This window comes from Carassius carassius, chromosome 42 (genome assembly GCF_963082965.1).
Source record: "Carassius carassius chromosome 42, fCarCar2.1, whole genome shotgun sequence".
In the NCBI taxonomy this organism is placed as follows: Eukaryota; Metazoa; Chordata; class Actinopteri; order Cypriniformes; family Cyprinidae; genus Carassius; species Carassius carassius.
Window position 1 is genome coordinate 16,111,668 of NC_081796.1, and position 22,340 is coordinate 16,134,007.

At 40.4% G+C, this 22,340-nt stretch overlaps 1 protein-coding gene across 1 annotated transcript in view; it reads left to right on the top strand.

Moving 5' to 3' along the window:
- The window catches only part of LOC132124212 (uncharacterized protein C8orf34 homolog), a 106,671-nt gene that overhangs the window by 34,829 nt on the left and 49,502 nt on the right, over positions 1-22,340 (top strand). The window contains exon 8 of the mRNA XM_059535123.1: positions 21,582-21,717. Within this exon, the coding sequence (XP_059391106.1) occupies positions 21,582-21,717 (136 nt within the window). The remainder of the gene's footprint in view (positions 1-21,581; positions 21,718-22,340) is intronic.

Below are 22,340 nucleotides of genomic sequence, written 5' to 3' on the forward strand. Positions count from 1 at the left end.
CCTGATGGCATTTCTTCTGGGCTTTTGAATTACAACAAAAGTGTTTTAGAAACACACGGTTATAACAGCCAGAGAAAACACGAAGACAGAAGTCAAGGGTCAAGAGCCCAACTAAAGCAAACACTGATCTCTAACATGGTTACTTCAAATGAAACAATAAATCAACATCTAAACCTTAGTTCATTCTCAATAAGATCTTCTGTAGACGTCTGACAGAAATAAAGTCAGTCTGGTTATTAATAAGTGGAGCTTGTGATGCTGTTTGTGGGGTTGTTTAATCAGATCTTGAAGAGATTTCATGTATTTTATTTCAGTTGATTTCATCTAAGGCTGTGTCTGAAGTCAGTTGTAGTAGTTCTTGTGTTTCTCTTTTCTTCAGTGATTCTGTTTGTTAACAGCAGCTGTTCATCACTAATGCTCAATCAGCCCTTAGTTAATCACTTAATTACTTAATTGCAATGTACATCTTCTTTCAGTGAACTCAACTGAATTAAGTTCAGAGTACTCATAACTGTTAGTTTTTTCAACTTAAATGGTTTAAGGCAACCGATTTCCTCAAACGGTTTGAGTTAACATAACTTGTCAGGTTTGAGTGAGGCTGTGTCTGAAGTCAGCTGTAGTTCCTTTCTCTCTTTTCTTCAGTAATTATGTTTGTTAACAGCAGGTGTTCATCACTAAACTCAATTATCACTCAATCAATCACTTAATTACTTAATTGCAATGTATATCTTCTTTCAGTGAACTCAACTGAATTAAGTTCAGAGTACTCATAACTGTTAGTTTTTTTCAACTTAAACGGTTTAAGGCAACCGGTTTCCTCAAACGGTTTGCGTTAACATAACTTAAGGATATCTGTTTACTCAAACGGTTTGAGTTAAGTTAACTTGTCGGATTTTACAGTGTATGGGACAGTCACAAGCCTCCCGGTTTTCATCCAAAATATCTTAAATTGTGTTCCAAAGATGAACAAAGCTTTTACAGGTTTGGAATGACATGGGGGTAAGTGATTAATGACACAATTTTCATTTTGGGGTAGAGTATACCTTTAAATAATAATAAATGTTTTTCAGTATATTTGGCAGTACCATATTTAAAAAAATATTTGAGATAATTATTAACTTAAATATAAAGTTGTACATAATTCCTATTGTATTCATCAAACGGACCCCCCCCCCCCCCAAAAAAGCACAATACAGCACATTAATCATAATATTTATGTAATAAGTATTCTTTTGTTTTAAATAGTTCACCCAAATATCAACACTCTGACATCACTTGGTCTCCTTTTGTTTCGAAACCTTCATTTTGTCTTATATGGGACAAAAAAGGAGATATTTTGTGTTAAGTTCACGCTACTATTTTCGATACTAGGGGCCCTAGTTTGACGATCTAAACGCAAAGTGTAAAGCGCACTGCGCAGGTGCACTCAGGGCGTGTCCAAATCCACTTTTGCTATTTTAACGACAGAAAAACTTTTGGCACGCCCAGGCGCATGGTCTAAATGGGTTGTTCTATTCTTTTAATGAGTAATGGGTGTTTTTTGGGTGTAACGTGCAATAAACCAATCAGTCTCATCTTCCATTCCCTTTAAGAGCCAGTTGCGCTCATGCCATGACGGATTAGCTATTTACATGGCAGAATATGGCAATCGCAAAGACAGAACGCATCTGCGAGATGAAACAGAGCTGCTCTAGCAAATAGATCACCTGAAATGGTCTTCCAACAGTCTTGAAGGAGTTCCCCCGAGAGATGCTTAGCACTTGTTGGCCCTTTTGCCTTCAGTCTGCGGTCCAGCTCACCACTAAACCATCTCGACTGGGTTCAGGTCCGGTGATGGTGGAGGCCAGGTCATCTGGTGCAGCACCCCATCACTCTCCTTCTTGGTCAAATAGCCCTTGATACTTTCAGTGTGACTCTACATTTTTCATAGTCATGAAAATAAAGAAAAGTCTTTGAATGAGTCCAAACTTTTGATCTGTACTGTATATATACAGTATATATATATATATATATATATATATATATATATATATATATATTTAGCCTACAAAAATAATCTTATGCATTGCAATCCTTAAATTTTTTATATTTAGCATGTTTGTGTGCTGCTGTGCGTCCCTTTGTTTAATAAGCAGCGTGTACGCTCTATATAACACCTTTAAAACTGTTTGTTTGCCACAAAGCTATCGCATGGCTTCAGGAAACTTGCACAATCCTGGTCACTGGAAACTTTTTTCCTGGTCACTTTCCACTCTCATTGTATGCAACATACAAATGCTAAAGCATCTACTTTTGTGTTCCACATACTGCTTTGGAACAGCATGAGGGAGAGGAAATGATGACAGAACTTTCTTTTCTGAGCAAGCTATCCCTTTAAATAACCGCATCAGCGTTCCCGAAAGTGGCACTAAAGAAGCTTTTCATCAAGTGCCAGTTGAGTTCTAGTTTTGTATGTGAGGGTAAAGAGTTTGCCTTCTGACACTCAATAACAGAGACCTGTCTGGGGCTGATTTTGTTTTGTTATTTTTGTGGGACGCGGTGTGCCCCGGGTTGTGTGTGTCTGTTAGCCAAGACCTGGTGAGCTTAACTGCTGCACTGGGGCTTTCTCCTGCAAAGGATGCTGGGAGATAATGAGATTTTGTGTGCTCTGAGGCAGCAGCAGCGAGGGCATGCAGAGATGGGAATTTGGGATGGGAATACTTTAGTGATATTTCAACAAAGTCTTTCTGTTCTCCATCATCCCATGCGTCTTTTCTCTAACTATTAGTTATTGCTCATTAAAACTCCCACTTAATTAAGTTGAGTTTGACTTCTTTGACCGAGAGAGTATGTTGTAGGGCTCCCTGAAACTTTCCAATTGCACTTACCAATACTAAAGAAGCTCACTTGAGTGCCTGCTAGAAAGCCTCTTTAACCCCTTAGCAGACTCCCAATAACCCAGTAACTGCAAAAGAAGATCTCTATGGCTATGTTTAGAATACTATATACTACTATACTAGAAGTATTTTTTTTTCAGAAGAATATAGTCTATTATCTATACTGTGCATATTATGTATACTTACTATATTTGTCATAATGTGCAAAAGACAAGGTTTTCAAAAATGTTAATGCCAGTGTCAAATACGATGACCCCCCCCCCCCTTAAATAGCTATATATTTGCACACAGAGAATATAAATACATAACTATAAAATATGTGTGACTAGAAAATGTTATGAATTAAGTTATTAGTATGACATTTAAAAAAACAAACGTTATTTGCCTTTTGCTTCATTTTGTTTATTTTATTCTTAACATAAGCTTATTGACTTATATATTGTCAGTGATCTAAAGAAATATTATGTTTCTTTTACTTACAATTTTAATAATGAAAAAATAATTAACATTTTATTTTAATAAAATAAATATCTTATATAAATATAAAATTTATAAATGTAAACTATTAAAATAAATAAATTTATAAATATCTATTTTCTGCTCAGTAGGAAGCATGCACTCCTCTCACTGTGGAACCCTTGTTCTGGTGCTTTAAATAGATATTGTATATGATTTGCAGAGATGTTGTAACATTTTCTGTGTAGACAAAAAGCCATAAGAATCATTTTTTAATCCAAATGATCATAGACTTATTGATTCAGTATGAGAGAGAGAGAGAGATAAGGATATGTGGTTCTGAGATGAACTGCTCTCAGTAGTTGCAGACTGATGGAGTTCCTGGTGTATAGTAGTGACCTGGGCTCATCACTCATACTGAACACCCTGTCAGAGGAACTCAGACAAACAGAGAACAGATGGGAGAGAGTCACAGAGACGGGAGTGAGACACTACATCTTTGGATCTGTGATCCCTCCTGACCTAAAGCAGACTATACAGTTTGACTCCAGTCTCATTACAGCATCATCACAGAGAGCTGTAAAGGTCACAGCCACTATCATGTGGCTAATTAATCCCTTTTGATTCTGCTAGAAACAATATTATTCTTACTAAAAGATCATCTGAACATAGAAAACATTGGAGCTTTTACCCTGCTCATTCAGTTTAAGATACAGTATTGTAGAAACGTTTGTTATACACTAGCGGTCCAAAGTTTGGAATAATTAATATTTCTAAATGTTTTAATGTTACTTTTTAATGTCTGGTATGCTGTATTTATTGCAATGTAAAATATTTGTTTTATATATGAATATATTGTAAAATCTAATTTATTCATGTGATGGCAAAGCTGAATTTCCATCCATCATTTTCAGCCATTACTCTAGTCTTAAGTGTCACATTATCCATAAAACATTTATTATTATTATCAATGTTGAAAACAGTTGTGCTGCTTCATATTTTTGTTGCAACCATGACACTTTCTTTCCAGGATACTTTGATGAATAGAAAGTTACAAAGAAGAAAATGTAAATGAAGTAGAACATTTTTCTAACATTATAAATGAATTTACTGTCACTTTTGATCAATTTAATGCATCCTTACTGAATAAAATTAAAGTATTTTTTTCTAATGTATTAACTGTTCTGATAATTTTTCAGACTTCCTTTATTTAAAAAAACAAACAAAACTAAATAAAATCATAATTATTCCAAACTTTTTATATTTAATATTAATACAGACCAATTGACAGCACTTAGACATACACCAGTCATGAATTCTATGTGTTCAAGAAAAGTAAAATCTACTTTATAAATCTCTGGTAATGTGAGATTCAGTATGGAATATCATGTGATTGCTTGTTTACCCCCATAGGGTCTAGTTATGTATTCGGTATTAATTCTGTCCCTTTCATTGCCATTTCAAATGATCTGAATTTCGCATGTTCTTATACTGACCTCTAGTGGTGGAGATCAGCGCAGCATTTATCAAAATGTATTTTTGTCAATTGTTCTGTTCTAAACTTCCTCATCGAGCCTCCGCTCCTGTCTGCAATAAAAAAGCATTCACATATGTGCGGCATTACTGTGAGAATCATTTGAGCCCATCAGTCACCCATGCCCTTCTCTCTCTGGAGAAATTCTGGTGTAATTATGTTTGAACCCTCTCCCCACCTTGCTAAATACTCTGTAGAGAAATTAACTCAATTCAAGCGAGTTTAATTATGCTAATGAATAAACCTTGTACCTGATGTCTTCAGCACACGGTTTTTTTCTTTCTTTATTGTTCTCAATTTATCATGCATTCAGTGGAGGTGCTGCTCAGGCTGTTTTCTGAACATATTGTCTGGGCACTTGAGGGAATCAGCTGCTGTGCTGCTCTAATTGTCTTGCTCCTCTGGCAATTCTGTGAAACTGAAGTGAAATTAATTTTTAATATATCACAGAATCAGGGAAAACTGAGGGGAACTTCTTAATTCTGTTCTTCTCTATTTTTCCTTTTTATCGTTTACTTGAAATATTACAATTTTTAGCAGTGGCTATGGTACAACATGATTTCGTATAACTTTTATTTTTTTAAACCTCACAAGGTTATAGTAAAGTTCAGTTTTGTTAAAAGTAACTGATACACTCATTCCAACCCTGTGAATTTTAGTTTAGAATTTTAGAATTTTTTGTGTGCTCAACTTTAATTTAAATGTATGGTTTACTCAAGTATTAAAATTCGCTGTTAATTTACTCTGGTGATTCATAAAATGCAAGTCAGTGGCTAACATAGCTTTGAGAAACAAAAAAGCATATACAGGCTACACAAAAATAATACTAATGGCTCCTGATGATATATAGAGATAAATGATATTACAATATTGTATGTTAATCCAGCCATTGGCTGAGTCATTTTGTGACTGGTTATCAGAGCTTGTGCAGTTTCTCTAGTTTCATTAACAATATATATATATATATATATATATATATATATATATATATATATATATATATATATATATATATAAATATTGTATTTGTCCATTTTGTCCTATAGGCCAACATATATGAAATTGATCAGTACCTGTACATTTTTGTTAGTTTAATGTGTAGCATGTTTTTAAAACCTCATCATCTCAAGATTATTAATAATTATAGTATAAAACGTTGTATAAAATTATATTTTATTAGTTTATGTTACATTTTATTGTTATTATTATTATTATATTAGAGTTTGACTTTGGAAATGTCTGCTTTTTACCACTAGATGGAAATCATAGTTATTTTTTTTCTTTTATTTGAACAGCTTGAACTGTTGGAAGTAAAATGAACCAGTGCATTTGCTGACATAGAAGACATAACATTGTTTACGAAGGGTTACACAAATCTGACATTAGTTATCCGGAAAATTATATATAACAGTTGCCGACCCAAAGTCTCCTTTTATTCTGGGAGTATTTCCACTGAAAAATAAGTTCTACGTATAAACAAATCAATGAACAAAAGCAGTCTCAGTGGAAAATGACTCACAACTTTTGTATATGAGATAAATATATGTGGGGCCACTCATCATACATAGTCTGCACACAGGCCCACTTTTTCAACTCTTCAAACCTGTTTTTGGCAGCATGTTGTTGTCTTTTGGTTAGCTAATAAACCAACATGGTAGAAAACCCTTGTCCAAAGACAACAGTGCTTTCCCATACCAGAGCAACACTAAAGATTGCCTTTATGACTTTCATGGCTTCATAAACTTGATGAAGATACAGATGTAGCCACACATTCACAGTAAACGAAGTCTGAAGAGAGAGCTCACAGGACACTTGTTGCTTTTTTGCTGTGCTTGTCAGTCTTGGCGAAGACAGATGCTGACAGATATGTGTAACTAAGACTAAAATAAATAATGTAGATATATTCTCAGGTTGTTTTACATGTCTTAAGCTGTGGCCAGTCAGCGGGATGAATAAGCTATTTCTGCCATGGTTTAGGGTTTCAGATTTTGTGGTGGCGTCCTTTTATCTGGTATATTGTCTGTCTCTGAATATGAGTCAGGTCACGTCTGACACCTTTCAAACACGAGAAATAGATTTATGAAGGAGTGTTCATGTGGGATGATGGGACATAAATGGTGCCCTTGTTTCACACAGATCTTGCGTTGTAATTGTCTGGAGGGTGATGCACATACATACAGGAGGGGTTCTGTGGGAGATGAAGCTCTCTCGTGTTGGATGCCCACATGTATGGCACATTTAACACACCCACTCCGTCTTGTTCAAAGAGACCCAGTTGACATAACCGCCGTAAATCTCTCAGTGTGGTTTGTTGGTTTGGTTGACAATAGAAATATATGAAATAATGGGAAAATTCTTTTTTTTTTTGGAAAACTCCAAGGGCTGAGAAAAATATTGTATTATGGTTCATAGTTTTTGACTGATTTGTAAATGAGCAGTCATATGTAGCTTGTAATTTCTATGTCTTTACTGGGACACATTAATTACTGAAATTAATTGCAAAAATGCCTTCAGCATGACCACTCTATGAATCAGATTTGTAATCAGTCCAATGGATGGGCAAAACATCATGAGCGGGATGACATAACGACCAGGAAGTTTAAAGGCACGTGCGGTGGAGCCAACGTCAGCTTTCTGTCATTCTGCAAGAGCTTTGTGTGTGTGTCAGTAGCTATCTGTTTCTGAGCCTTATTTAGTGTTGTTTGCCCACTTATAAGCTCCATTATGTCTAAGCTTCAGTCGAAAGAAGCATTTGGGCGAGCAGGCGGCTTTCAGGCTGTGTGCTCCTCCCTGCCCGTGCTATATTTCGGGTGGGGACACACACCGTTTGTGTGTTGTCTGCTTGGGAAGGAGGCACGCAGAGTCAGCTCTCAAGGGAGTTGACTGCCTTCATTGCATGCCTTTTCTTACTGCCTTGCTTCGCTCTCAGAGGGCTCTCTTTGAGGAGGGAGCAGCGGCTGTGCTCGTGGGTTTTGCATATGGATCCGGCGGAGGGAATGTAGATGGGCGAGTCCCTATCTTTTTCCTTAACCAGCAGATCTGGCGTCCGCTTTTGGGGTTTCGGAACCCTGCGCTGTGGTCCTTCCCCCCAGGTAGAGGGCACGATGCTTCACCTTTCTCCAAGGAGATTGATACGGAGGCCTTCGAAAAACTCACCAGTTGCACAAGCATCAGTTACACAAGAATATTATGCCTAATATTATAATGAGCTGCATTAATGGGGAGTGGAGCTCACGCAGTCGGCTCTCGATGGGCGGATTGTGCTTTTCCCACAGTTAAGTGCTCCACTCTCCCCAGGTACGCTCCAAGGACTCTAGTTTGGTTGTTTCATTGGATTTCATTCTGAGGAATAAAATGAAGTATTTATCTGACTATGAGAAGTTAGATATACAGGGGCTTTTCGGATAAAACTTTCTTGAGTGAGAGCACATATTTACCTCTCTTCCTCTGAGGAGGCTGAGGGAGTCAGCAGGGGCTGCTGGGTGGGAGCAGTCCCAACCTACCGTGTTCCAGCTCCTCGTTCTGGGGGCATCTCTTCTTGTACTCCGCAGAGTCTAGATTCAGAGTGGCACTCCCCTGCTGAAGGCTTCTAGCAGAAGGCGGTTCTGCGGACCATCCTTCTCACTGGATTGTCTTCATCTAAAACATCCTGATGCCTCAGGCCTAGGACTTCTGAGGGCCAGCTCCCTCTGGGGAAGAGCAGTGCACACCGCATGACACGGTGCCCATCTCTCCTTAATGCCCTCAGGAGATCAGTCTGACAACCCTGCCAGTGTTCCAGGGCATATCGGTCTCCGGCTAACGCTTCTCTCAGTTACCACCTGGAAATGTAGTGGTGCTAAGAGGATTGCAACCTCCATGGAGGTCTCTAGAGCAGCTGGTACTGCCGTCCTCTGATGGCTCGCCACTTCAGGCCACCAAGCTAGCCGCTCTAAGTGCACCAGAGTCCAGTTTTGTGAGACTGATTCCCTTAGTAGACTATTTAGCAGCGTGGAAACTAATGTTAAAAATTTCTCAATGGGTCATGCGCACTGTAGAGAGAGGCTACAGAATCCAGTTTGGTTCTCCCCTGCCTCGGTTCAGTGGGGTGACCCCCACTCTGGTTGGTCCTGTGCAGGCTCTGGTTATTATTTTGATATCGATTAGTTGATATTAGCTCATGAAGAGCAGGTAGCGGTCCGGCATTGAGATATCTGTCTCAGTAACATGAAAGAGCTGGGGTTAAGACTAAACACCAAGAAAAGTGAGCTTTCTCCATTACAGAGAACAACTTATCTGGGCATGGTGTAGCATTCGACCATGATTCAGGCATGTCTGTCCCCTGCTCAGATCGAGTTGATCCTCTCTGCAGTCAAGAGAATGAAGCCAGTCACCCACTGTCAAGCAGTTTCAGTGACTGCTGGGTCTAATAGCAGCTGTGTCCAACGGGATACCTCTTTGCCTGCTGTACATGAGACCCCAACAGTGGTGGCTCAAGACCAAGGGGTTATCCTCGAGGGGAAACTCGCTTTGCATGCTCAAGGTCACGCAGAGGTGCCTATGTGCCTTAAACATGTGGAGGAAACCTTGGTTCTTGACTCAGGGCCCCGTGCTCGGAGCTCCTTGTCACTGCATAAAGCTAGCGACGGATTTGTCCCTCACTGGTTGGGGAGTGGTCATGAGTGGCTGCTCGGCCCGCGGCCTGTGGAGTGGTCGCAATTTAGTGGCACATCAATTGACATGTTTCTTTAACCATGGTTACATGCATAACCTGGAGCCGTAATGATGTAATGGCTGCCTGTCTTGGCAGCAGCCGCCAACCTCTGCTCTTCCCTGATGCCAAGAACTACCTTCAGGATGCAGAGACACTACACTGTAAACAAATAACAGAGATGCACCACTGTAACCAATATGCACAGTGTTTGTCAGTGATGCCAGTGATGATGGAACATGCTGGTGTAAATTAGTTATCTTCAATCTTTCACATGAAGGAGGCTTGGCTGTGGCAACTTTATGGTATCTTTGATACACTGATAAGAGGGTAAAAAGTCCCTCATGAAAAATAATTGCTCTTATATGTCTGTTGCCACACACTTGCAGATGCATTACCTAATCGCAAGAAGTGTGCAGTTGTGCCAAGATGCTGCAGTGAGCCATTTATTAAAACTGAATTACAGCTGAAAAGATTCAGTGAGAGTATGATGTAACCCACAGACCCCTAGATGATATACAGTAGAGCGATGACCTCAAAATATGATGTATGGTAACCCATTGGAACCTACTGACCTAACAGCAAACATATCCAAAAATTTGACATGTAACAAACAGTGAGTCATGTTGGAGTCCAGGCATCGTGGATATGAATGGTCTGTTTTGTTATCTTGTGATAATGTTATTCTACACACAATGCCCCTATAAATTTTATCTGTGGGTTTGTGTGTGTCTGTGCTCCTCAGATTTGTTTCGTGGTGTGATAACAAAAACATCACCTCTGCTATTAACAGTCAAGCATTTTTGTAGTCGAGCATGGTTTGTTTTAGCTGGAGTTGTAGAGTAATGGATTTTTAAATGTGTAATTTTCTTTTTGAGGTTTTTCTTTAGCTTTACAATCAGGAGATGTATTGAATACATCTGAATATGTCTAGCAGTTGCATTAATGATTTTTTAGAGCAAAGGTTTTCAAACTAGTTCATGAATGAATGAATGAATGAATGAATTAATTAATTAATTAATTAATTAATTAATAAAACATTGGGGTCTGAAACATTTGTTCATGTTTTGAAAGAATTCTAACAAAGACATAATTTATTTGATACTGTGACGAGTCAGCTGCCTCCTCCCTGATTGTCCTAAATCGCCGCCCTTCACCAGGCTCCCGACTGGAGTGGGTGTGTGAGAGGAGGGGCGCTGGACGAGTCAGGGCTGGCGGCGTGTGATGGGGCACACCTGAAGGAAATGGAGCCTCATCACCGCCGCTGTTTAAAAGCCCAACGCGCCTCTCCTCGGGGGATCGGTCTCTTCCCCGTGCATGCACACTGGTGTCTTCGTGGGTCCAGGAAGGGTGCGTTGAGTGACTCCCGCGCCACCAGAGACGTGAGCTGCCGAACCCGCGATCCGGATGGGAACCGCACCCCTTTACACGGCCGTCGGGCCAGGATGCCGGGCCGCTAGAGGAAGCCACCGCCCATCGCGCCCCGGACCGAAGAGGGGCGCGCGCGGCCGCCGGACTCCGCCCCTTACCTGGACCCTTCCTCCATGAACACTGCCCGACCTACACAAACCCTGCAGCACGACGAGGACACCAGATTCCCTGTTTATTTTGGACACTCCTCCTTTGGCCACCTTTATCCCCTGTTTTATTTGATTTTCTGTTAATAAAAGCCTCTCCGAGGCCTGACGCCACGCCCACTGTGTCTGTCTTGTGCTCCTCCCGTCACAATACAGTAATACAGTAAAACTACAATGCAAAATACAGTAAAAATTTCTGAATATTTTAAAATAGTATTGCAATTTAAAATAACCTTTTTATATTTTAAGTGATTAAGTGTGACAAAGCTGAATTTTCAGCAGGAATTACACCAGTCTCCAATGTCACAGGATAATTCTAATATACTGATTTGGTTTTGATTATTATTTTTATTATTATTATTATGTATGAGTTGCTTATTTTATGTTTGTCTTATATATATATATATATATATATATATTATTATTATAATGAATTTTTTCAGGATTCGTTGATGAATGCAAAATTTAAATCAACAGTATTTAGCTGAAACAGAAAACTTTTGTAACAACTTTAAAAACTTTACTATTACTTTTGATCACTTTACTGCATACTGCATACAAAGTAAAAAAAATAAAATACTGATCACAAACTTTTGAACTTTAGTGTATATTTTGCTTTTAATCAATATTTATTTTGAAAAGCACACTAGAAAATACATTTTTGTAGATATTAAGATAATATTAAAATATTGCTTTTATAAGTCATAATTTTCCAGATGATAGTTAATTCAAATTTTTGGTTTTTGGTTTTAATACATTACAATGTAAATGCCAACTATTTAAACAACATTGTCTTCATAATATAACTTTTTTTCCTCACACAGTAAAACCATTTTAAAATATGTAGCTGCATTTATATTTCAGGAAATGATTAGTTTGCAAGAAGACAATTAAATTTGGGGGTCCTTGGAATCTAAAAGTTTGTAAACCTCTGCTTTAGTGAACTTTATCCATTATGGATCAATTGTAACTGACCAGCGGCTGGCAATATTGTACATATCTGTATTGGATTTTAACAATCACTCATTCATAATATAACAAACAGTTTTAACAATTGCCATTTGTGTGTAAACTGATTAAGTCATTTATACTTAACTAAGAATGTGTGTCTCTGAAGTGTCAGCACCTCAGAGTCTTCCAGTCCTCATCAACATCGGCGTCGTGTGTAACTCCACATAATCCTGTCCTTCATTAACTCTACATATACATTGTGAAAGAACATTCATCATCGCCCACTGTGACAAATGTGAAATTTTTGCAGTGCGGTAGGCAGAGGTATTTCAGAGAACGAAAGGGGCGACCCGGGACCGTAATTATAAACATAGTTAAAATACTGTTTTCATTACAAAGCATAACAAAAAATGATTTTCCCACTTGCTTCAAAGAGCTGTATGTATGCAAGGACTAAACCACAGTGCTGGAACGTGACATTTAAGTCTTAATGAAACACAAATGCAGAAAGTGTGCAAAGTCTGAGGCGTCTAGAGCTTCTCGACAGTGAATTCTGTCAATTACTCGGCTCAGATAATTACGAGCTAGAGATGGAACATAAACCCATGGAAAACTTTGAAGTTAATCGGGAAACGTCATGTCTGCATGCCTTGTCTGCATTTGTTATAGTTTACTGTGGTATGGCTACGTGATTATGGAATTACATCTTCAACATCTTCTGAAATGGAAAAAAAAACAATCTGAAGAACTGTATTCGACTATGAGTTACAAATAGTGACTAACAACCTCAACATAAACCACAATCATTTGTGTAGATTGACTTAGGTGCATTATACTACATAGAAACTTTTTTTAGAACAGGCATACACACACACACACACACACACACTCCGGCCCACTGCTTCAGCTGCTGTAAACAATTACATACAGATATTCCTTGTCATCACTCCTGTCTTTGTTTGGTTAACACTTTCCACCTCTCTCTAGGGGCTCAGCATCCCCGGCAGTTGATTTATTCCACATTAAGGCATGCAGTGACATTACAGTAATGCATGGCTGCTGCAAACTCACAGTTTGTCTGGATGTGTGCAGCCACTGGTACTGTGTTTTGCTTTTCAATGTTATCAAAATGTTTTATGTGACATAAAGGTAGCATTTGTAAGCTGTGGCTGAGGTAGATGAGGTATTCTATGAACTCTAAGAGTTTACACAAAACTCTTTTTGCAAAGTGACTACATCTAAAACAGCTAGTGTGACTCTCAGTCACAATAGACAGCATGTTTATGCTGTAGGGTCCCAGGTTATTTTTAGATGTAAAGGTTCATAGTTTTGGCTGATGCCCTTTTTGCATTGAGCATTTAGGTCTGTTCTAAAATCTACAGTAGTGAGCTGTTTACTGCATCTGCCTTTCAGGCTCGAACAATTTTTGAGTTAATATAGTCAGTTCTTATCTTTTCAGTATTACACTATAATGAATATGATGTTATCATATTGGTTATCAGCGATTATTTATTTAATTATCAATTGAATTTATTAGTATCTGTCAATATTGGATATTTGTACATGCTCATATCCTCTATTGTTAAATCTAGATTATTTTGTACTCAGATAATGTATATTTAAAATAAGCTATTTAATTGCAAATGTCATGATCTCATGATGTCATATATATCAAATAAATACTATATAAATGATTTCCATTAACCCCCCCCCCCCAAAAAAAAATATATATATAATAAATAAATCACAAAAACTTTAATTGGCACAACTATGTTCAGCATTGATAATAATAAAAAAATCAGCCGTGCCACCACAGGATTAAATTACATTTTAAAACATATTCTAATAGAAACCAGAATGAATGTTAGTGTATATTTATAAACATTTCTCTTAGCATTGCCTATGATGCTAAAATGCACCTATGGAGCCAACTCAGTATGTGTGTGTGTGTGTGTGTATACAGCATATTAAATCAGTGTTGGTCCACAAAGATAATGACCACTTTTTTATTTTTGCACTGTCCAGCTGATTAAAGGATATAAAATACGTCAGATTAAATTGTGTACATCAGTAACAAGATTATTTTCTAGTCTCGCCACTCTCTTTGTCTCATGTTGTCAGCAGGCTCTAAATTCTCAGATAAGACTCATACAAATCACAATGAAATTTGTGTCCTCATGTCATGTCTTATTTTGTTGCATTGCAGGATCGGCAGTCCTGGCAGATTTATTAAGGAATGACAGTGTACCATTTAAAAAGCCTGCATACATCTTTGTTTCCCTCTGCGTCAATACTTTCCAAATGGAATAGAAAAAAAGCCCACTCTGCAGTCTCTTGCTGTAATATGGCAGGAGTTTAGATCCCTGTCAGGCCAATGAAGAACTTTTCCAAGTCTTAAAGTCCACTTCTGGCTCGGGCATTTGTGCATTTGTGAAACAAGCAGCTTTAAGCCCACATAAAAGAAGAAATTAGATAAAGCTCTCTGGGAAAACACTTACAGAAAGACTTCCAATGAAGCCCAATTAATCAGGGTGGGTTTTTATGAGCACAGCTTCTTACACACTCACCCTCTTATAGAAAATGCTCAGGAACTTGCACTGATAATATCATCCAATGATTTTTCATAATCTTTCCTATCCATTAGAGTTTTGAGGTGGAAAGAGCAACATTTATACACTCAGAGATTTAGATCTAAAATTAAGATGTATGTATTTGAATTGAAAATATAATTCAAATTAATTTGGATTACACAGGGTTAAACTAATGAGTTAATGTGGTGCATTGGATAGTCATAAATAAATGTACAAAGATTGTTCTACACTCAAATCTTTTTATTTTATTTTATTTTATTTTATTTTATTTTATTTATTTATTTTTTAAGTTAAAGCAGGAGATAAATGCAACATTAAGTTCATTGATTGAGTCATAAATAAATGAAATGGATAAGATTTCTGCAATAGTACTAATAAACTGAGTATGTTTCAAATACACAGTAACCAGGTTTATATATTTATCATCAACAAATGCCGTTAGTTTCAATCTCATACATTTTATCTAACCGAATATTGCTTGTGCCCGGGGAGCAGTTGGGGGTTCGGTACCTTGCTCAAGGGCACCTAAGTCGTGGTATTGAAGGTGGAGAGAGAACTGTACATGCACTCCCCCCACCTACAATTCCTGCCGGCCCGAGACTCGAACTCACAACCTTTCAATTGCGAGTCCAAGTCGCTAACCGTTAGGCCACGACCTCCCGGTTTTTTTTTTTTTTTTTAGGCCTAAATATATTTCAAAAATACAGAAGTCTGGAGTAACAGGTTGCTTAAAATTCATCTTTGCTTTCACAGGAATAATTTACATTTGATAATATATGAAAATACAATAAATACAATTTCTTTTTTGATCAAATAAATGCAGCCTTGGTGAACATAAAATAAATTTTAAAAGCCCTTAAAAAACATACCAACCACAAAAATGTCAATGACATTTTATATTAAATTCCAATTTCATATCCAATTTGAATACATAAATCATAAATACAGGTCTGCACTCTTATTATGTCTATCTCTATACTTCTCGCAAATGCTATATCTCAGCCAACTCATATAAGCAATAAGAAAATCGCTGCCATATTGCCACAGGTGCCCCCCTCAGTGTTGAACCACACACCCTGCACCCCAGTCCTAAAAGAGAGACTTTCCCACGATGGACAGCTGTGTTCTCCTGTACAATGATGCATGTGTGTATGAAGTGGCCTCTGGCTCTCTCTCTCAGCTGGACAGACCTGCGATGATGAATGAGGCATGTAATATCACCACACTCGCTGGTATTTCACGAACAAGGCAGTGTCAGCATTCCGGTGCCAAGAGGACCTCCCTTATACACAAACACATGCTTTCCGTGCTTGCACAAAAACTCACAGGAGAAATCTCGTGTTGACCCCAATGGATCGTTCAAACACAAAAAGGTGCGTTTGGGGTCGCTTTTAATTTTGACTGATAAGTTGTTTCCCACCGGGCCACTTCCCACATCAGCAGCTCGAACAAAAAGACGAGGCAATTGAGAGTTGTAAAGTGAGTCGAGTATGAGTTTCATGGATGAATAGGCCAAGTCTAATCCATGCCATTAGCTACACTTACTTGTCTTACAAGGTGTTTTTTTTTTCTGTGTGTCCCTCCACACGCTGTTAGTTGGCAGTGCACCTCAGCGTAAGTGGTACGGTTGGTATATAACACCTACTGCTCCAGGCATGGGTGGGAGGCGCTAACCTCACGGAATGCGGCTCACTTTACCCCACTGCTCCTAGTTCTTGCTGGATCGTGATATTTGTGACATGAACGAAACCCCCTATGAGAAGCATACTTTGTCAAAGTGGCATTATAAAACGGTTCTGGCTCTGAAATCGAATTTGATGAGCCCTGCCAAAGCTGTTATACGCAAACCTGATCATACATCTATTGAATTATATAAACACACCAAATTGCTAGAAACCAATAAATTGGTTGCAGTATTAAAATTCTGCTTGCTGTTGGGCTGCTTAGATGGTTTTGTTATTTCATTTTAAATATATTTTCTATAAATATAATAGAAAATATAAATATAAAATCATATTGTGGAAAATTGAAATTGAAAGGAACTGTTCTCTATTTTAATATATTTTGAAATATTTTTAATTTATTCCTGTAGTAGCAAAGCTGAAATTTCAACAGTCATTACTCCAGACTTCAGTGTCACATGATCCTTCAGAAATCATTATAAAATACTGATTTGGTGCTGATTTAGTTTTATGTTTTTCTCACAGCACTCTCAAAATGCTTCACAAAATACAGTAATCTTTCACTTAAATCTATCATGTTTATTTATTACTTATTTTTAGGTATCTGCCTTGCATCAGGGTCCTGATGGGCTTGATTTAGTGACTATGACCTCCTGACTACATGTTATCCTTTATATAAACTGGTTTATGCTTGTATATTCTGTACACACATTAATATATGAATAATGTTAAAGCTTTTAGTAGAAGCGGCAAAGTACAACAGGTCTCTGAAAAACCCCAGTCTTCATAACTCTCGGAAATGACCCAGCTTTCACCCAGCGGCCCTGTTGCGTGTTGTAGAGGAACAGCTGTAGTGTAAAGAGACGTAGAGCTCTCAGATCCAGCCCTCTGCAGCTGTTATCTGGGCGCAGGCGACCATACTGTGAGCATAAGCTGTGAGAGAGTCACCAGTGACCTCCAGGAGTATAGAGTTGCTTATCTCAGTGCTGTTAGCTTTGTTTGTCTCTCTTCAAGTATTTCCTCTCCTTTCCATCTCTCAGTCTGTTTGTAATGCTAGTAATCAGCGAGTACTGCTGAAAACCCTAAAGTGCATAATATAAACTGCTTAAATCACCAAGATTCAATCAGATTTATTGAAGAGAATTATTTGTGCTTGTCATCCTGTGTGAAACTTTAATAAAACCGAGCAGATGCCCTTTTTATTTTATTTTATTTAATTTTTTGAATAGAATAGAATGATATTTAATAGAATAGAAAGAGATCTGGAGTCAGTGTAAGCTCTTTAAATATTAAGTTGATGCTTTAAAACTTATGTCACAAAAAAAAGAGAAAAATGTCAGAGAACTCATTGTATAAATTCTGTGAATTTTCTAATTCAGTTAAAATTTTCTTATTGATTTGATGATTTGTATAGTAATAATAATAAAAAATCATACATGTATAATAAAAATTATTATTATTATTATTATTGTTGTTGTTCTCATCATTATAAATAATAAATAAATAATTAAATGGTTAATTTCTTTTATTATATTTTAGTTTAATTTCAATTGCAATGATATAAACTTGTCACAGTGTATGGGTTGTGTTCCCTGGGTATCCACCAGGTGTCCTCAGTTCCCATGGTGTGTATCATATTATCACTTCCTGTCTCCTTATCTGGTCACCTTCCTCCTTGTTTAGTTAATTGATTGTTCCCCACCTGTCTCCTGTTTCCTCATTATCCTTTTGTGTATTTATACCTGGTCTGTCTGAGTCTTTGTCACAGAGTCCTTGTCGTATGCGTGATACTTCCCTGAGTCTGCACTGTCTGTATGTTCTTGTTATGTTTATTGGATATTCTGGTTTTGACCTTGCCTGGACTGTTTACCCCTTTTGGATTGCCCCTCAATAAACCTCGTACCTGCATTTGGGTCTCTCCCTTGTTTCTTGTATCAGCGTACGTGACAGAAGGACTCCGTCCAAACCTTGAGATCCAGCGGTATGTCGACTAACGCTTCTTCCCCAGCCACCGAGCGGGAGAGAGATAGTCGGTTTGAGGGAACCCGCCTGGTCGTGTTTCGCGGGACCAGGGGAGGTCACCGAGGAGGAGGTGGGCGAGAGGAAATTCAGCACAGAATGGCCGCCAACCCAGCGCCGCTGCGGTGCATGACCACCAACCCCGCACCACGAGGCAAGATGGAAGCCAGCCTCACCCCACAGTGCAAGATGGCTGCCAGCTCAGCACCAACGCCCAGGATGGCCGCTGACACCCTTCTCGATTACTTCGAGATGCTATCAAGGATCCTAGATGTTCCCAAGACGGTTCACGTCATGGCTGCTGAGCTAGAGCCACAGCACAAAATGGCCGCCAGCCCAGCGCCACAGTACAAGATGGCTGCCAGCCCAGCGCCACAGTACAAGATGGCTGCCAGCCCAGAGCCACAGCACAAGATGGCCGCCAGCCCAGCGCCACAGCACAAGATGGCTGCCAGCTTAGAGCCACATCACAAGATCGCCTGAGTCTCAACGCCTGAGTCTCCAGACAAGGTGCCACCGACTCGCCATCATAGAGGACGAAAGAGGAGGAGACAGGCGCCTACCGTTCCTCAAAGCCCGGAGGACGTTCCCGAGCGGGCCGCTGCCGTCCAGGTGGACGTTCCCGAGCGGGCCGCTGCCGTCCAGGAGGACATTCCCGAGCGGGCCGCTGCCGTCCAGGAGGACGTTCCCGATGCTGTTCCGGAGGCCGAGGCGGTGCCCGATGCTGTTCCGGAGGCCGAGGCGGTGCCCGATGCTGTTCCGGAGGCCGAGGCGGTGACCGATGCTGAGGCGGTGCCCGATGCTGTTCCGGAGGCCGAGGCGGTGACCGATGCCGAGGCGGTGCCCGATGCTGTTCCGGAGGCCGATGCGGTGACCGATGCCGTTCCGGAGGCCGATGCCGATGGCCGCTCCCGATGCGACGCCCGAGGCCGCTCCCGATGCGACTCCCGAGGACGCTCCCCATGCGACGCCCGAGACCGCTCCCCGTGCGGCGCCCGAGACCGCTCCCGAGGTCGCTACCGAGGTCGCTACCGAGGCAGTGCCCGAGGCCGTTCCAGAGGCGGTGCCCGAAGCCGAGGCATCTCACGTCTCCACAGGCAGTCCAAAGTCGAGTCAGGTGTTCATGGACCCTCCTGAGTCAGGGTTAGTTACCGTTGACCCTCTAGAGTTAGGGCTAGCTCCTGTTGATCATCCAGAGTCGAGTCATGTTCCAGTTGTTCCTCTTGAATCAAGTCATGTTCCTGTTGACCCTACAGAGTCGAGTCAGGTTCCAAGTGAAACCTGACCCTCCAGAGTCGAGTCGGGTTCCAGTGGACCCTCCAGAGTCGAGTCGGGTTCCAGTGGACCCTCCAGAGTCGAGTCGGGTTCCAGTGGACCCTCCAGAGTCGAGTCGGGTTCCAGTGGACCCTCCAGTGTCGAGTCGGGTTCCAGTGGACCCTCCAGTGTCGAGTCGGGTTCCAGTGGACCCTCCAGTGTCGAGTCGGGTTCCAGTGGACCCTCCAGAGTCGAGTCGGGTTCCAGTGGACCCTCCAGAGTCGAGTCGGGTTCCAGTGGACCCTCCAGAGTCGAGTCGGGTTCCAGTGGACCCTCCAGAGTCGAGTCGGGTTCCAGTGGACCCTCCAGAGTCGAGTCGGGTTCCAGTGGACCCTCCAGAGTCGAGTCGGGTTCCAGTGGACCCTCCAGAGTCGAGTCGGGTTCCAGTGGACCCTCCAGAGTCGAGTCGGGTTCCAGTGGACCCTCCAGAGTCGAGTCGGGTTCCAGTGGACTCTCCAGAGTCGAGTCAGGTGTTTGTGGACCCTCCAGAGTCAGGGCCAGTCACCGATGACCCTCCAGTGTCAGGGCCAGTCACCGCTGACCCTCCAGAGTCAGGGCCAGTCACCGGGGACCTTCCAGAGACAGGGCGGGTCACCATTGAACTTTCAGAGTCAAGTCACTGGGTGGTCTGCTGCTCCACCCTGTTGGACTCCGGCATCGACCACAGGGGCGTGGTGGTCATCTGCTCCGCCCTGGGGGACTCTGGCGTCGACCACGAGGACGCGGTGGTCTTCTGCTCCACCCTGGGGGGCTTCCGCTCTGACCACACGGGCGTGGTGGTCTTCTGCTCCGCCCTGGGGGGCTTCCGCTCTGACCACATGGATGTGGTGGTCTTCTGCTCCGCCCTGGGGAGCTTCATGTTGTTGTTTTTTTCCTTTTGTTTTTGTGTTCATTTCTGTCCCTGTTCCTTTCTGTTAGTCTGGCCCTCCGTCCCTCCCCCTGAACCTCCTCCGGTCCTCCTCCCTCCTGGTCTTCCTGTTTTGTGTTACATTCTGGTGCCTGTTCCTCATGTTCTCTTTTCTGGCCCTCCGTCCCTCCCCCTGAGCCTCTACCTGTCCGCCTCCCTCCTGGTCTCTGTTCTGTCTATCGTGGAGCGTCTGGAAGCCGCTCCGTAGAGGGGGGGTTCTGTCACAGTGTCTGGGTTGTGTTCCCTGGGTATCCACTAGGTGTCCTCAGTTCCCACGGTGTGTATCATATTATCACTTCCTGTCTCCTTATTTGGTCACCTTCCTTCTTGTTTAGTTAACTGATTGTTCCCCACCTGTCTCCTGTTTCCCCATTATCCTTTTGTGAATTTATACCTGGTCTGTCTGAGTCTTTGTCACGGAGTCCTTGTCGTATGCGTGATACTTCCCTGAGTCTGCACTGTCTGTATGTTCTTGTTATGTTTATTGGATATTCTGGTTTTGACCCTGCCTGGACTGTTTACCCCTTTTGGATTGCCCCTCAATAAACCTCGTACCTGCATTTGGATCTCTCCCTTGTTTCTTGTATCAGCGTACGTGACAAAACTAGTATCATAATAATAATCACAACAACAATAATAATATAATTAATAAGTTAGTAGTAATTGTTGTTATTGTTATTATAAAGACAAATTAAACCATTGAATAATTTTATTTTGGTGTTATTATTTTAATGATGATGATGATTAAAATAACATTGAACAATAATAATAATAAATCATTTTTTATAATTTTATAAATAATTTAAAAATATGATTAATATTATTGTAAAAATGTATTATTATTATTATTATTACACATATCTCATAAGGATCTTTGTGACTCCAAAAAAGGCAGCAAATTCAATATGATCATTACCTGAGGGATAAAATTATCAACAGATTTTGATTTGTCTTTCTTTCTCTGTCTCTTTGTCTCTCTCTCAGAGGATCTGGATGACCTGCGAATGGAGGGGGTCACTGGCCTGTTGCCGTCTGGCAGTAAGTTCAGCCAGGGCCGCAGCTCCTACTCTTCAGAACCCCAGGCAAAAGTTACTCTCAACATCTGCTCAAGGTGTGCAAGGTAAATATTTACACACCTCAGCATTTACCAACATGTCTACCAACTGCTCTTTACCCTAAGCGTGTGAGCATTGTCAACTCTGCAAACTCAAGTGGTACACACAATGTGAAGAATATCATCATTATAACCACACTAGAATGCACTGCCATATATCTTAGTCAAGTCACGAGTCACGTATCCTGACCTCTGTTTGCTGAGAGGCCGCACCCAAACCCTTTTCAACTGGATACGATGGCCTCACACAGCATTCCAGCAATCTAGTTAAAACTCTTAGAGCTAAAGGTGAATGAATACATGGCGAGTAATGCACAATATTCTAATTGAGGTGACTATGACTTTCTGAAGTTATCTTAAGACTATGCATCCGGGTGTTTCTTCGACTATAGGCACTTTTGGCACTTTGAATTTTTAGAAAATCCCTCTCTTAAAGCACACTTTTCATACTCTCACTAGTTGAATTCATTTGTTCATGAACACTGACTTACTGTGACAGTGGAATTCTGTGATATGGAACTTTCACACAATAAGCCTATTGAAATGGTGTCAAGATAATCATATTTTTAAACATGCAATAATTATTTTAGATTTATATTATTTACAGTTGTATAAAAAGTACAGAAAGG